The 16848-nt window shown below is 35.6% G+C and overlaps 1 protein-coding gene across 2 annotated transcripts; it reads right to left on the bottom strand.

Moving 5' to 3' along the window:
• Positions 1 to 529: 529 nt before the first annotated feature.
• On the bottom strand, positions 530 to 15537 carry LOC133100952 (killer cell lectin-like receptor subfamily F member 1). Of its 2 annotated transcripts, XM_061205482.1 has the most exons (6): positions 15387 to 15531; positions 12302 to 12388; positions 10503 to 10601; positions 7939 to 8108; positions 1501 to 1613; positions 530 to 912 (listed from the first exon to the last, which is right to left on the bottom strand). In XM_061205482.1, the coding sequence occupies exons 1-6, from the start codon at positions 15457 to 15459 to the stop codon at positions 795 to 797; spliced, it is 660 nt and encodes a 219-aa protein (XP_061061465.1). In that variant the 5' UTR covers positions 15460 to 15531; the 3' UTR covers positions 530 to 794. The 2 variants fall into 2 exon arrangements, with proteins under 2 accessions (XP_061061465.1, XP_061061464.1); XM_061205481.1 differs by lacking the exon at positions 1501 to 1613 and having other exon boundaries at positions 534 to 912; positions 15387 to 15537.
• Positions 15538 to 16848: the final 1311 nt, after the last annotated feature.

The raw sequence follows: 16848 nt of genomic DNA, 5'->3' as shown, positions 1-16848 counted from the left end.
ATTGCAGTTATTTAATATTTTAGTACCTTTGTATTAAGATCCTGAAAGGGGTGATGGAGAGAGGAGGACAAGTTTGAGAGAGATTTAATAAAAAAATAAATAAAACTTGGTGATATGAGATGGAAAGGGGATAGCAGCCTAGAGGTGTATGTGTGAGAGAGGGTAATAACAAGACCACAGCTGGTTTATAGATGGCATAATTGTCTTGTATGGCATACCCTTTATTGAGATATGGAGTGCTGGAAGATGGTTCCTTTTATGATGAAATTTAATGAATTATTTTTATATGTTGAGTTCGGAGTACCTTTGGGATTGTAGATTTGCTGTGTTAAACAGGCAGGACGGTATACAGGTCTAGTGATCAGGGAATGATCTGGGCTAGAGATATAACTTTGATAGGCATTGCATTGTATGTGGTAGTTGAAATCATGAGAACGTAGGTGATTAGCTAAGGATATCATAGAGGGAAGATGCAGAAAAGATAAAGACTGAAGTTCCAAAAATACTGGCAAAACGAGACGGATGATTGAATAACTACATTGATCATTCTCATGCAAAAATCTATTCATCATATCTACTCATTTTCTGAAACATTTTATTTTCTCTATTGCCCTTTCCACACTTCTGAGAAATAGTACTATACCCACACGAATCATAAATGGACACACACACACACACACGCACACAGCCCTCTAGGACACAGGCAACCCTCTGAACTTTCTTATGATCTGAGCCCAAGTTTCATGTGGTGTCTCTCAGTCAGACAAATAGAGACCAATTTTCTGCCGAGTGGATTACAGTTGACAAATCCACTGATGAAGTTTCTCACAACTTTCTTCAGCTATCTCAGCATAAGACACCAGGACACATTTCATACTCCTGGTCCATGGCTTATTTTCTTTCTTTGGAAACCTATAGAAAGAAAGCAAATGGTTACTTTTAAGTCAGCCATGAATATATGCATATGTCAAGAGACTTAAAAGGAAATATTTTTAAATTTTTTGATGAAAATATAATCATTCAAACAATTTAAATATACAACAGTATGATGGGTAAAGCAATTCTTCCCACTTTTAGCTTTATTTCTCCAAACCTCTCTCCAGAGAAGTTAATAGTTCATTAGAGATAGCTAAAATATTACCTCTGACTTTTTTGTCATTTAAAAATTGATCACTGTAAGAAATAAGCAGAAAGTTATGTTTTGTAAACTAAACATGTGCACTCATAAGAGAGTTTATACTTGCTAATTTACTTTTTAGATAAAAAGACAAAATCAGGCAGCGGGGCAAATCCAGTTTCTCGCATAAATCTGAGTGGCTGGAGGGAGATTTCTTTTCTTTCTCAACTTTCTGTGTGAACCATTTTATAGAAATATTTATCAGACTGTAAGAGTCAGGAAATTTATACCTGTTCTATCAGTTCAGGGCCAACAAGGTCAAACGTCTCTATCTTGTCACATACAATATGGGATTAAAACCACAAAAAATGCAACAAATTTACAGCTGGGGGTCAAAAGTGCTATCGTCCACCCAGGTCCATAATTCCTCTCCAGGACGGATCCTCAAACCAACCCAATAAAAGGTTGAAGCATGTAGGTTCTGCCATAGGAAAGTCTAAAGAGAATAGGAAATGTTACATGAAACAAAGTGATTCTGACAGATGCAAGAAAAATATCGCAAGTGCACCTTCTATGTGCTTGGCACTGCACTGGAAGCTGGGAATGAACAGGTTAGACATGCTTCATGCTTTCAAATAGATCACAGTGGAGGGAAAAACTACTGCAACTCGATGGGATGACCGTTAAACAACAATTACGTACAATGTTAGTAGATACCAAAGCTGTGGAGTCCAGCTCCCTGATTTGAGTCTTAGCACTACTATTTACTACTACACATCTTTGCACAGTTATTCAATCTTTTTACTTCTGTATTTTTCCAATCACTAAAATTCAGATTATAATAGTACTATCTCAAAGAGCTATTATTGTTTTGTTAATAAATAATAATATTATTAAACATTGCCTGGCACATAATAAATGCTCCTTGCATAAATGTTAATGATTACTACTAAATACAAGTATGAAATAATATCTAGAAGCAAGAGAATACACAGGGAAAGTTACAGAAAGAAAGCAATCTCTGAGCTGATGGGACACATACTGTTCACAGGTTTTTTTGTTTGTTTTTGTTAAGATTTTTTTGGTGTGGACCATTTTAAAATCTTTATTGAATTTGTTACAATATTGCTTCTGTTTCATGCTTTGGTTTTTTGGCCACGACGGATGTAGGATCTTAGCTCCCGACCAGGGATCGAACTCACACCCCCTGCATTGGAAGGCGAAGTCTTAACCACTGGACTGCCAGGGAAGGCCCTGTTCATAGGTTTTTAATGTCTCTTTCTGTACAGTGACATAACCCCTGAGCCAAAGTATATGGCCAGCCATAATAAAGGTGATATTTCCCAGCCTCCCTTTTGGCTAAGTGTGACAATGTGACCTAATTTCTGACTAATGGGATAGAATGAACAAATACTGAAATTCTAATTAAGCATTTAAAGAGTAAGTTCATATCTTTCTATTCATCATTTTCTTCTCCCCTGATGGCTAGACTGTGAACTGTGATTGGTTCTAGTGGTGAACCAATCAGAAACAAGTAGACACAGCACCCTACTGATGGGAGCAGAAATCTCATAGCAGTTTAGACTACAATGTGAGTGACATAACTTATTACATATATTCTAAGACAGATCTTTCCCCTATTTTAACACTTTGACTTTGGAAACATTGAACAATCTATGGCTTATGGTAGTTTAATTGGCAGCTTAGTTTTTGCTTTTTAATTGCACTATTTCTTTTAAGGGTACTAATGATACATCTTATAATTGAAAGTGTCTTAGATTCAATGAATAAAGTAAACATCCATTTGTTTCAGCTACAGCAATTCTGGAACTCTGTCACATGCAGCTTAACTCATATGCTAAATGACAAAGCTGTTTGTTGGAAAATAGTCATTAGGCATATAAAAGAGAGAATGGTGTTTCTCCACTGAATTATCTTTGCACTATGGTCAAAAGAAATCAGTTGACTATAATTGTGTGGGTCTATTTCTGGCCTCTCTATTCAGTTTTGTTGATCTATAAATCTCTTCTTTGCCAATACTATACCATATTTATTAATTTAGCTTTATAGTAAGGCTTGAAATTGAGTAGTGTAAGTCTTCCATTCTCCTGCTTTCTTTGGGTTAGTTTGCTCTTTTCGTAGGTTTTTTTTTTTTTTAAGTAGAAGCTTAGAGTAATGATTCTACATTATCTTCTTTTCAAATATAAGCATTTGATGCTATAAATTTCCCTCTAAACTGCTTAAATTGAAACCCATGAATTTTGACATTATATTGTTATTTTCATTCAACTCAAAATATGTTTTAAAAAAATTTGCCCTGATGCTTCCTCTTTGACCCATACATTATTTAGACGTGTGATGTTTCACTTTCAAGTGTGTGGGATATTTCCAAACATCTTTGTGTTTCTAATTTGCAGTTTAATTTTGTTATGGTCTGAGACATAGTCTGTGTGATATCTGTATTTGTAAATTTTTAGATCCCAAAATATGATCTGTCTTTATGAAAGTTCCTTGAGAAAAAATGTGTATTCTGCTGTTGTTGGATAGTATTCTGTAAAATCAGTTAGGTGTAATTGGTTGATAGTGTTGTTCAGATTTATTTATTTATTTATTTGTTTATTTATTTATTTATTATCTACTTGTTTTGTCAGTTACTCAGAGAAGAGTGTTGACATCTCCAACTATAATTGGGGATTTATCCATTTCCCCTTTCAGTTCTATCAGTGTTTGCCTTGTTGCATTCACCTGTATAATTGATCACTATAATGGGCTTTAAGGGCTAGAGGGTAGAATATTATGGGCTAAATTGTGTCTCTTCAAAATTCATTCATTGAAGCTCTAACCCCCAATACTTCATGTGACTGCATTGGGAGACACAGCCTTTAGAGAGGTGATGAACATAAAATGTGGCTGTTAAGGTAGATCTTAATCCAATCTGATTGGCATCCTTATAAGAAGAAGAAATTTGGACACACAGAGAGACACAGATGCATGCATACAGAGGAAAAACCATGTGAGCACATAGCAAGAAGGTGGCCATCTACAAGCCAAGGAGAGAGACCTCGTAAGGAACCAAACATGCCAACACCTTGATCTTGGACTTCTAGCCTTCAGAACTGTGAGAAATAAATTTCTGCTGCTTAAGCCATAAAGTCTGTGGTACTTTGTTTTGTTAACTCTAACAAACTCATACAATCCCTTTATTATTATGTAATACTCCTTTCTGTTCTTGGAAGTGTCTTGTTTTTTCTTATATTTTTATATACCTCATATAGATTGTTGAAAATTGGACATCTGGTCTAGAACAGTAGAGACTGAGTTACATAGTTTTGTGCTTGGAAATGAACACGCAGTTCCTCCTCCTAGGTCTTTAATGTGGAGTTTCAGTTAATCATTAAGTGATGGGCTAGATTTCGTATTTGTTGTTGCTATGGTTATCCTCACTGTTCCACAGGTTTCAAAAATCCTGTAATGATATCTGGTGTTTCGCTGGTTCCCAGCCCCCGACTTCCACCCACAGAGCAACGCCTCCTTAACCTTGACCATTTAATTTTTCCCTGTGCGGGTCTATTCTAATTTTTCTACTGTGTCTCAGAAAGGATCTCTGCACATTCTTATTTCTCTCTTGTCCTTTTCCCAGCAGTATTCTTCTTGACTTCTTATTTGAAAGTTGTTTGCTTGGTAGTAAAATGTGGTGAAGGGAGTGGTCTTTCTTGTTCCGATTATGCTTCAGTTTTAGGCAGGCACTGAATCTCTGTGTCTTCAATGTGTGGCTTTTCCAGTTCTGCTGTCCCTACCCTGGCTGTAGTTGTTGACCCAGTGTGTATTCTTGCCCCTCCCACAGGAGTATTTTTTCCCCTGGTCCTCTTTCTCACCTACAATGACATTTCATCAGTTCCCTAAGGACAGCAGTGTTTGTTGCCCTACTCTCCCCACACGCACATTAAATTAAGCTTTTGTTCATAGTGCAGATAGCAGACAGGGAGAAGGGTCTTGGTGGAATTTCTTGCTACTTCGGTATTAACTGCTGTTTTCTTTTACCAGATCTGCACCACAATGAACACTTTCTTATGGTTCTTTCCAATCTTTCTTTGAGAGCCGTTGGGGTCTGTAGAGAAATAGCCTTCAAGAGATTGTAGAATTCCTCAATTTCTGCAGACCTTAGGAGCTTCACACTGTCCTGCCACCCTATGCTCCACCTTAACTCATTTTTTTCAATTATTTTGGCTGAACTCTTCTTTCCCATGTCTGGTGTCTGATTTTTCAATCGCAAGTAAGAGAGGATGTGTTTCCTCTCTCCCACAGGTGCCTGCTGCACCCTAGATTTTGGCTCTGCAACGTCAACTCTCCAATGGATTTGAAAAAAAGCTGGCAATTTAAAGTCAACTTAGCTTTTATTCATTGTAAAAGAGGTAGCAAAATTACTTCCAGATCTTTGCACATGGAGTGAAAGCCATAAATCTCCCTTGCTTTTTTTTTTTTTTTAAATGAAAGCTTCTTTATTTATTTATTTTTGGCTGTGTTGGGTCTTCTTTTCTGTGTGAGGGCTTTCTCTAGTTGTGGCAAGTGGGGGCCACTCTTCATCGCGGTGCGCGGGCCTCTCACTATCGTGGCCTCTCTTGTTGCGGAGCACAAGCTCCAGATGCGCAGGCTCAGTAATTGTGGCTCACGGGCCTAGTTGCTCCGCGGCATGTGGGATCTTCCCAGACCAGGGCTCGAACCCATGTCCCCTGCATTGGCAGGCAGATTCTTAACCACTGCGTCACCAGGGAAGCCCTCCCTTGCTTTTTAAAATACTTTTTCTCACCTCGTCTTGTTCTAACTCTCTCCCGTCCTCCTCCTCTCTTTTCTTTTCTTTTTTTTTTTTTTTGCCATGTGAAGATGCATGTGTATTCTAGATGGACTAATAATTTTTTTGGTCACCTTATCTTTAACTTATTTGGGAGCTGGAGAAGTATTTTCTAGAAAATTATTTTCTGTTTCATAGAGTAATTATTCTTCTGTAATAGATATTTTACCTGACTTTGGAGAAGTTTCAAATGGAGATACTTATGCAGTAATCCTATGCTGATTCCTTTTGTGTTTGTATTTATCTTTGAAAGGGAACAATTGTGTTTGGCCCATTCATTTGCTTAAGAATGTGAAGAGGTGTAACCTAAATTGGAGGAGGAAAATTCCCATTGAACTATGTTGTCTCAGTCCCACTTTTTTCCAAAATCTGGTTTCTTGATTGCCCAGGAGACATGTTTTTCCTGCATTTCAGCATTTTTCCCTTTGATGGTGAGCAGGAAATAGATAAGGTTTTTATGAAATCTTTCATCTACTCTTTCTCCATGCAGTGATTTATTGCCTATTCCTTTCAGTGCATTCTTTTTTTTTTTTTAACATCTTTATTGGAGTATAATTGCTTTACAGTGGTGTGTTAGTTTCTGCTTTATAACAAAGTGAATCAGTTATACATTTACATATGTTCCCATATCTCTTCCCTCTTGCGGCTCCCTCCCTCCCACCTTCCCTCAGGGCATTCTTATCAGATGTTTTCCAGTTGATACCTGCTTCCCCCTTTTTAAAATTGACCTCTAAGAGAAGAGAAAAGTCTCTTCTTAGTTCTTAATCTATTTTTGGATTTGGTTCATAACTGAACCAATTTGGACTGCATGTGACAAAGAGTTTTACAGTTTGATATTTGGGGTTACACTGGTTACACGGAAGATAGTTTACTTCTCTTTTTGTTTTTCTTGTTGTTGTGGATTTCTGTGAAACTCAGGATTTTTTTCTTTCCCCCTCAAAAGTTTCAACAGCTGCCCTGTTGTAAATAACTCCAGATGGCTGTTGTTCAACCCGGATTGTAAAGCACTGCTAGTCATTGAGTTTTCTGAAGCTGAGCCTTTGACATAGCTTGTGATTCCAACATACTAATTCTTATGCTGAACCCTTATTTGATGTTTGCCAGTCGTGGTGGCGCAGTGGTTGAGAGTCCGCCTGCTGGTGCGGGTGACATGGGTTCGAGTCCTGGTCCGGGAGGATCCCACATGCCGTGGGGCGGCTGGGCCCGTGTGCCACAGTTACTGGGCCTGCGCTCTAGAGCCCACGAGCCACAGCTGCTGAGCCCTCGTGCCGCAACTACTGAAGCTCATGTGTGTAGAGCCCGTGCTCTGCAGCAAGAGAAGCCACCGCAATGAGAGGCCTGTGCGTCGCAAGGAAGAGCAGCCCCTGCTCGCCGCAACTAGAGAAAGCCCGCGCGCAGCAGCGAAGACCCGACGCAGCCAAAAAATAAAAAATAAATAAATAAATTTATAAAAATGAAATCAATATTGGCCTTATTTAGAAGGTTTAGTGTCCAACCTACTTGTAGCAAAATTTCAATCTAAATTAAGCCAGAGCTAGAAAAATACTACTTTTCTTCAACAAAGAGCAAAACCTAATGAGAAGGATTATGCTGTATTTCCTTTCCCCCAACATCATCTTTAATTTCAGCTGCCATGCAATCTGATTACAACCTTTGTGAGCAATGGATTAAACATGGGAGATGAGATAGATATTTTACGTCATACATTTAAAATGAAATCTGGTAAACAGTGGGGATCCCTTGTAGAGAAGAACTTAGGTATATAATACCAAATGAATTCCTCTTATACCTAGCCAAAACAAAAAAAAAGCCTAAGATAATAATATAGTTCAATGATTCATTCAACCAATAATTGTGTAGTTAATAGCAATGAGGTTTAAAAAATTTATTTCACAGAAATTTTCACATTTGTAACACAAAGAAGGTATTGCAGTTGCGAAAGATGCTATAATCTCCAAATTTTATATCTCACCATATCAATGATGTCTCGGATCACCAGGAGATGTGAATTTTTCATGACACAGTCCTTTTTACTTTCATGCCACGATTTCTCACTTTCAGCAACCCAGTAACATTTCCCCCCATGTAGCTTCCAGTCTTCAGAGGGGCATGATTTCCTAGCAGTAGAAGAGTTGAAAGAAACTGGAAGGAAAAAGGATAAGTAATTAAAAGGAACTTGGGACTGTATCCCTAATACTGTGTGTATACTAATTAAAGCTTCTCAAAATGTGTTAAATTATGGCCTAAGCTTTCTTTGACAAAAGTAAGTGCTTTTCTCCAGGTGGATTTTGAAAAAATAAAGATTAACAGAATTGCAACATGTGTATATTGTTTCTTTCTCTCTTTCTTGTTTCTTTTTTCTTTCTCCATTTACTACTGGGCATATACCCTGTAGTGGGATTGCTGGGTCATATGGTAATTCTATTTTTAGTTTTTTAAGGAACCTCCATACTGTTCTCCATAGTGGCTGTATCAATTTACATTCCCACCAACAGTGCAAGAGGGTTCCCTTTCTCCACACCCTCTCCAGCATTTGTTGTTTGTAGATTTTCTGATGATGCCCATTCTAACTGGTGTGAGGTGATACCTCATTGTAGTTTTGATTTGCATTTCTCTAATAATTAGTGATGTTGAGCAGCTTTTCATGTGCTTCTTGGCCATCTGCATGTCTTCTTTGGAGAAATGTCTATTTAGGTCTTCTGCCCATTTTTTGATTGGGTTGTTTGTTTTTTTAATATTGAGCTGCATGAGCTGTTTATATATTTTGGAGATTAATCCTTTGTCTGTTGATTCATTTGCAAATATTTTCTCCATTCTGAGGGTCTTTTCGTCTTGTTTGTAGTTTCCTTTGCTTTGCAAAAGCTTTTAAGTTTCATTAGGTCCCATTTGTTTATTTTTATTTTTATTTCCATTATTCTAAGAGGTGGATCAAAAAAGATCTTGCTGCTTGGTGTCAGTCTATTTATCTCTCGTAAAAATAAAATACAGTGTGTGTGAAAAATAAAAAATAAAAAAAATAAATTACAAAACACCCCCCCCAAAAAAAAAAAAAAGATCTTGCTGTGATTTATGTCAAAGAGTGTCCTTCCTATGTTTTCCTCTAAGAGTTTTATAGTGTCCGGTCTTACATTTAGGTCTCTAATCCATTCTGAGTTTATTTTTGTGTATGGTGTTAAGGAGTGTTCTAATTTCATTCTTTTACATGTAGCTGTCCAGTTTTCCCAGCACCACTTATTGAAGAGACTGCCTTTTCTCCATTGTATATCCTTGCCTCCTTAGTCATAGATTAGTTGACCATAGGTCAATGCAAGCCTACCTCAAGAAACAAGAAAAATCTCAAATAAACAATCTAACCTTACACCTAAAGGAACTAGAGAAAGAAGAACAAACAAAACCCAAAGTTAGTAGAAGGAAAGAAATCATAAAGATGAGAGCAGAAATACATGAAATAGAAATGAAGAAAACAATAGTGAAGATCAGTAAACCTAAAAGCTGGTTCTTTGAGAAGATAAACAAAATTGATAAACCATTAGCCAGACTCATCAAGAAAAAGAGGGAGAGGACTCAAATCAATAAAATATTATTTTATTAAGATGAAACAAATTTAGAGTTGGTATCCTTTCCTGATGGATTGAAACTAGGATTCTAGGACCTGTTATAGATAGGATTATCTGTAACAATATAAGGATTAGAAAACAAGTTAGACAGAATTTAAAGCTAGAGGTTTATTAAATACCACTGTTACCACCTGTATCAAGGGTATAGGAGTACAGTAATATGCTTTTGTTCTGGGGATAATGTCCCACAGAATTTGCCCTCATAGTTTCACTAGTTAAAAAAAATTAAAGTTTTTAGAATGTGGTCAAGGGAGCTTGGGAACATCAAAATCTATTTTAAAGTTTTAATGAATTCCTAGAATTTGAATGTACACTATAACATAGACTGGTAAGTCTTTCTAATAGAATTATATATGGATGTTCAAAAAAAGAAAGGTATATCGTTTTTCAATATAGAATTGAATTAACGGATTAAAAATAATAAAGAAAACAGCTGGAAAGAAAAAGAAAACAGAAAGGACAAATGACTGAGTGTCTTCTTGACTTTAAAAAGTAGGTAAATACATTCAGATGAGTAAGCAAGATAAAGATTACCATTTACAGTTTTTTACATGTAATAACATTAAAAATTGACAAAAAGCTACCTGATATGATCATGAATTTTAAGAATGAAAATATTTTGATCACATTCTGCACCCACACATGTCCCAAAAGAAGTTAAAAAAAGAAAATGCAATTATTCCAATATAATACCTCTATATTCATTTACATCTCATTATATAAGCTTATTTTTCTCATTTGTCTTGGATCTTTAAATATTTTTGTCAAGGACTGTAATAGGTCCCTGAAAAACAATGATCTAAACCATCCCTCGCTAGGGGTAGAGGAATCTCCTCTTTATTCAGATATACCCAAGTAAAATACACACTACTGTCCATACTTGTTTACTCAGGAATTAGGCAATATAAAATAACATTACCTACTGAGGTGCTTGTTTCAGATTTATTTTGCCCAGTACAGTATTTCTCTTTTGATTCATTACTTACTTCAGTATGTCTTGCAGATTTGAACTGGATAACTAATAAAAGAAGAAACATATTTTCTGTATTAAATACAAAGCAGAAAATCATTGGGCTCTAGAGACTCTGAAGTTCATTAATGTGGAAACTCCATAGTAATTTAAATGATTAAAAATTTAGAGGGAAAAACAACATTACTTTTTCCAAGATTTGGACGTTCCTTTGCAAGCATTCTTGTTAATCTTATTAATGTTAACTTTAGGGGAATTGGAAAAATATGATCTGGGACCAGAAAGATACTCACTTGTTTTTTTTCTGGAGTTTTCATATTTATTTTAATAAACACAAAATAACCAGCTCTGGATATAAGCCTCATTTGGATAGTTTGTGTTTTGTGAGTTCTTATTAACTGTATCAGGTATCACTTGATTCATGGAAAGGGTTTTATGTGTTTTGATTTCAGTTCATGATTCTGTTCCTTTTGAGATTGTGCATGTAAATCCTACACATAGAAGGGTAGGGTGAGCCCAGAGTATTCTTCTGCCATGAAGAAGACAGCTGTCTTTCTGATGGCCACTTAACTGAAATTACTTTTGGTAATTTATAATCTCACAACAGTGTGTATTAGGCAATTAAATCTTTAAAATCTATTGTAGTAACAAACAAATCTGTTTTACTAACAAAAAACTGTTTTGATAACAAACAAATCTATTATCTTATAACAAAAAGAAACACAGCAGAGATGGTTTCTTGTTTTTTGTTTTGGCCCCGCTGCCTGGCATGGGGGGATCTTAGTTCCCTGACCAGGGATCGAACCCATGCCCTCTGCAGTGGAAGTGTGGAGTCTTAACCACTGGACCACCAGGGAAGTCCTAGCAGAGATGTTTAATGTTAAGTATTTTTGCTTCTCCCCTCAATGTTAAAGCCCCAATTCAGCTATTGACTAGTTACGTTAAACTAGACAAACCACTTATCACTCTGGGCTTTGGATTGTTCACCTCAACTGGAGGTTTGACCTTGCTGATTTCTAGAGCCCCATTCAGTTCTAGAATTCTATGACTCTGCCTACTGACCTCGAATTACTAATGACATTCATAATTACTAATATCATTCACAAGGGCAACATAGGCAGACACGGCCTTTGTCTGTTCTAGAGTTTGGTTTAATCTGGAAATCTGAATTCCTTAGAATATATATATCATCTGGGAGTTTTTCTCCAAGCATTTATTCAATAAAATATTAAAATAATTGTCACATGAAATTGGGCTATGTTTAGTTATATCCACAGTATATGAGTATAATTTTAAAATACTTGATTGAATTGATTGATTTTAGACAAATTTCCCATCTATGAATACAAGATTGATGATGATGTCCAGGAGTAACTAATATGAATAAGCTTAAACAGAAATATGCTTCATTATTTAATTTGCTTTCACTGACCACAGTTTCAGAGAAGACAGTGTATAACTCACGATCAACTGCATTGGGAAATGCATTGTGCATAAAATACACTTTTTGATTTTGGTCATAAAATATAAATCAAATCTCTTTCCTTTATCAATGAAATGAATCCATAATATGTATTATATCACAAGCTGAAATTCTATGGAAAATCTCTAATTTTAATTGTGTATCAAATTTCATGCTTTTTGTGAAGTTATAATGTATAGGAACAACTTGAACAGCAAACACAATTACAATAGGTGGTGCTAAAATAATACTTTGGGAAAAATAAATGGTATTGATAATTACTTACCAAAAATGCTCAGCACAATTACTATTACAAGAAGGATGATAATCATTGCACATCCAACTTTCAGGAAAATTCCATGGTGGTGAGAATCTATAAAATTGGATAGATTTCACTATTAAGCCCAGTAAATAATTCCTTAGGTAGTAAGAGGTAGGGAAGGGCTGAATAAACTTTGTCAGTTATGCTCTTGAGTTACTTTCCTTTGAAATATGTAGATCCAGCTTCCTTTTACACACACACACACACACACACACACACACAGCGTATTTGGTCCCCTGGTTTGTGAAAAGGGGGACCTAGAAAACTGTGAATAGATGTAAATTTTTCCTTGTTGATTTACTATACATATTCCTCAGTATTAATCTTAACGATGATTTACTCTCTGTATCCCTAAGTTTTTATATAAGACTGTGAAATTCTCCAGTCTCTAATAAGCTTACTGACAACACTCACTTATTTGGATTGATCCGTTCTTTCATGCCTCCTCCTTTATACAATACAGCTATTTCCTGTGACATGTAATTGTAATTTCATAAAATCATACATTTTAAAATAAAAGTAATTTTAGGGCTAATCTTGTCCAACATTCACATGTTAAAAATGGGGATTTCAAGTCCACAATCACCCAGTTACTTGATAGCAAAGCTGAGACTGTACCTTGGGTCTCTTGACTACCAAAATTAGTACTGTGTTCACTATCTACTCTATCTCTTGTACTCGAAAGATAAATAAATCATAAAAAGAAACTGGCATTTTTAGCTTTGGGTTGATAGTTAAAACCAATAGGCTCTTATCCCAAATAGTTACAGTATATCAATTCCACTAGATATGTGATATATATGCACACATACATACAATATACTGAGAGTGTACTACTATAACTGATGTTGAAATATAACCAATTACAAAACCAAGTGTCGAGACATTAACCTAAGTGTTTATTTAGTGGAATCCTATTATAGAGTGTTTTGTCCACATTATTATTGTTATTAAGTAAAACATCTTTAGTGAGAATTTATTAATTCTCAAAACACTAAAAGAAGTCCATGTATTTTCTTTTATTAGGCAAAACAACGCAAAGTATACCAGTCAAGGCCATCACCAGAAGAATGTGATAATATCCCAACACGCATTTCTAGTGTGAAGAACTGGGATTACAGACCTAAAAAGCTGGAGAATAAAGCATCAGAGTTCATGAAAGGACTAATATAAGGGGTACTAGGTCATTCTTTTAGGACCCTGAAGTAAAGGTTATAAAAGCATGAATTTCTGAATCTTAGCCTGGGATATTCTCAGTGGAATCACACTTTGTTACTGAGATTTCACTCAGTGTCATGGTGATAGCCCTCTTTGTTTTATATCTTGGAGAACTGATGAACCTACAATAGTTAAAGTGTTTAGTATAAATGAGATCCATTTATTTAGTCATCCATTTATTCATCCGCCTACCAAGCATCTATCGATTGCCTGCTATGTACTTAGTACTGTGTGAGGTGCTGGGTATACAAAGATTAAGAGATTAGGGAGAGGGTTTCAACACATATGAGGCTCTGAAATGGGAAGGAATATGGTAATTTTAAAGAGCAAGAGAAAGCCAACAACCAGAGCAAAATAAGTGAAATTCACCAAGTTTAGAAGAGAAAGGCCAGGTATAATTGTGTAGGACTCTGTAGGACATTACAATCCAATGTATCAAATAGTTCTTTCCCTCTTCAATGATATGACACATGAGAACAGAAGTTGCGTTTATCCACAACAGAGACATGCAGTGAAAGAATAATATGATATTTGACTTCTGGTCAGAAGCATGACTGCAGGTAGATAATTTAATTTTTATATATTCATATTTCTTCATTTTTAAGATTAGAATATTGGACTGGACAGCATTAAAGATGTTGTCCCAAAATCTTTAAGCCAGGAAAAGAGTAATGTTCTTTCCATAAACAGAAGAAATTAAATCCTGGAATGTAGAATCAAAAATACTGGTTTTGTTGCTTGAACTGAGTTAAAATAACCTCTAGAAAAATGGACCAATTATATGAGATTTGGGGGGAATGGGGGAATAAGAGTACAGTTCTAGTCTATGTTATTTTTCAAACGAAGTTCCATTAACTCATATAAAATGAAAGCTCCCAGTCTATTGAGAAAAGAAAGCAGAAACGCCTCTATTCCGCAAGTTAGAGAGATAATATTTGAACACAGGAAATAACAGACTCTTGCAACTGGAGAAAGCAACTCATCAGATCCACTTGAAAACTGCAAACGCATAAATATAAAAGAAAAAATACATTCTTGGGAAATAATAGAAAAGCAAAACATCAGATTCACTCCACAAGGACAAAGCACTATGAGGAGACTTTAAGTTATTTAAACATTTTTATAAACTTTACAATATAAAAATTCTTACCCTAGAGAAGAGAATATAAATGCAACATGGAAATTTCCCTAATGCTTCATGTATAAATACACTGGATTTGAAAATCTATTATTTCTGAGGTGGTTTGTGATTAAGGTTACAATCTTATCTTTAGCTGTGTGCCTATCTACTCATGTTCCAAAAATATTCTATTACTCAGATAGTCATTAATTCTAAACTTCAAGAAATGAAATAGTAACATCATATGTCTCTTTAGTTTAGCTTAACATTTTTATCCTACCAATATGCAAATTCCAAAAGGCTAAATAACAATGTGAATGATTGCCAGGGATATTTTTCTCAGTGTAAATGAGTTGATCATATTATTTTAAAAGGGCAGATTTGATTGGCGATGAGTAAAGCGGTAGAGCAGAAAGGGGTTATGAGTATTGATGTCACCATGGGAGTATAATAAATGTTCACCACAAGAAATATAAGGAATAGAGGGTCTATGAAAACCAAAAGCCAAGTTCTACATATTAAGACTAAAGTTACGATTAACTTTATAACACTTGGTGTCATTAAAAACATTCACTCTTATTCTTGCATTCAGTAAGTTTTGCTTTGAATCCAGTCTCCTATTTCCAGTAAGACAAATACAGACACAGGACAGACATAAGGGAGATTAAAAGCAAAACTTTAATTTTAATAAGAGTTCTAAATCCAACTTACCAGATCTCTGACGTGAAGATGAATGTCCTGAAGATGAATGTTTGATATCAGCATAGACTATATCTCCAGCCATTTCATGTATTAAAAAGAGAGAAAAGTCACAAGTAGTAGTCTGCTGAAGGAGTCTTATAGTTTTGCAAACTTCCTGTAAGTGAGATAAATTGAGATGGATGATTTCCTTCCCCTCTCCCAAGTTTGGTGGGTTTCCCCAGTGAATAAAAGATAAGAGCGATGTGTTCAGCCTTATCAATCAAGGCAATAGATTTTTGAACACTTGCATGATATGGAAGAAAACTACTATCCATGCAGTATTTTCTTGCTTTTCAGTTAGTTTTCTGCCTACATTTGGAATAATTTTAACTTTTAATAATACTACAGAAGATAGTGCATCACTTTCCTCTATAAACCACTTCCTCTTTTAGCTAAGAAATAGTCTCTGGCAGAAGCTCTTTGACCTTCTAGCACTTTCTCCAAAGTGGAATAGCAATTTAGAAGGGAGGACAAGAAAAAAAGAGGGTTTTTAATATGAATGTAATAGAAAGAATTGATAGACTCCGCATCTTGAAATGCACTGTAATTACCTAGGTAATACTTTAAAAATACCCTTAAAGCTATTTCTTCTCTTCTATGCTTTATAATATTAACATCAAAGTAAGTTGAGGCATAGATTATGCAGTGGGTTTCCAAACTGAAAAATAATCTATATGAGATAGAAATAACTCTATGTCAAAATAATTCAAGGTTCTGTCATAAAAGAAAATGAATCTCATTTTTAAATGAGGTTCACAGAAATTTACCATTGAATGCAATGTATTAAGCATAGATTTTAATCTCCCATTTCTTCTAAAACTCCACTAAAATTATATTAAAGGAATAAAAATGTGTAAGTTCAAAACAATTAAAAAAATGAACGGGTTCTAACAGATGAAAAAATTCAGCGAATTCCTGGAAAATGGAGAGTAGATGGAGATGTGATAATTGATGGAACAAAGCAAAAGAAAGTGAAGCCTAGAATATTCAGAGGTAAATAACTGAGGAGATAGCCCAGCTACCCATGAAGCCCTCATAACACTCAGAGCTCAGAAATGGCAGGTATGAAAAATGACAGGAGACATTAGCTGATAGCCAGTAGGGTTGATTTCCTCAAGATCCAGCCAAATGCATTGCATAGAATTATTTAAACTGTAGTCACCTCTCCAAGACCCCAGTCAAAGTAATTTAACCTACACTAATCAAATAGCTAGAGAACATATCTTGGCTTCTTGACATGTAGGGGGTCTCTCAGTATAAAGACTAACCCCACAAGGCTTCTGACCTTGAAGGTCAGCCTTGAACACCAACCTCTGTCTCCTGACACCACTTTGACACTCCCTCTTTTCTGGGCTGTTATAACACTTTATGTGTTGATCTGCATTTTATATACGAAAAACTGACTTTGAGAAGTTACATGCAGATGGTTTGC

This window comes from Eubalaena glacialis, chromosome 11 (genome assembly GCF_028564815.1).
Source record: "Eubalaena glacialis isolate mEubGla1 chromosome 11, mEubGla1.1.hap2.+ XY, whole genome shotgun sequence".
Taxonomy (NCBI): domain Eukaryota; kingdom Metazoa; phylum Chordata; class Mammalia; order Artiodactyla; family Balaenidae; genus Eubalaena; species Eubalaena glacialis.
This window is presented reverse-complemented; position numbering and strand designations above follow the sequence as displayed.

Bases quoted from the DNA above. Each gene is read 5' to 3' on its own strand.
- LOC133100952 (XM_061205482.1), bottom strand. From the start codon at position 15,459: ATGGCTGGAGATATAGTCTATGCTGATATCAAACATTCATCTTCAGGA. The intron at 12,389-15,386 runs GTAAGTTGGATT...CCAATTTTATAG, and splicing joins ATCTTCACGTCAGAGATCTG to ATTCTCACCACCATGGAATT. The intron at 10,602-12,301 runs GTAAGTAATTAT...TTCTTTTATTAG, and splicing joins AATTGTGCTGAGCATTTTTG to TTATCCAGTTCAAATCTGCA.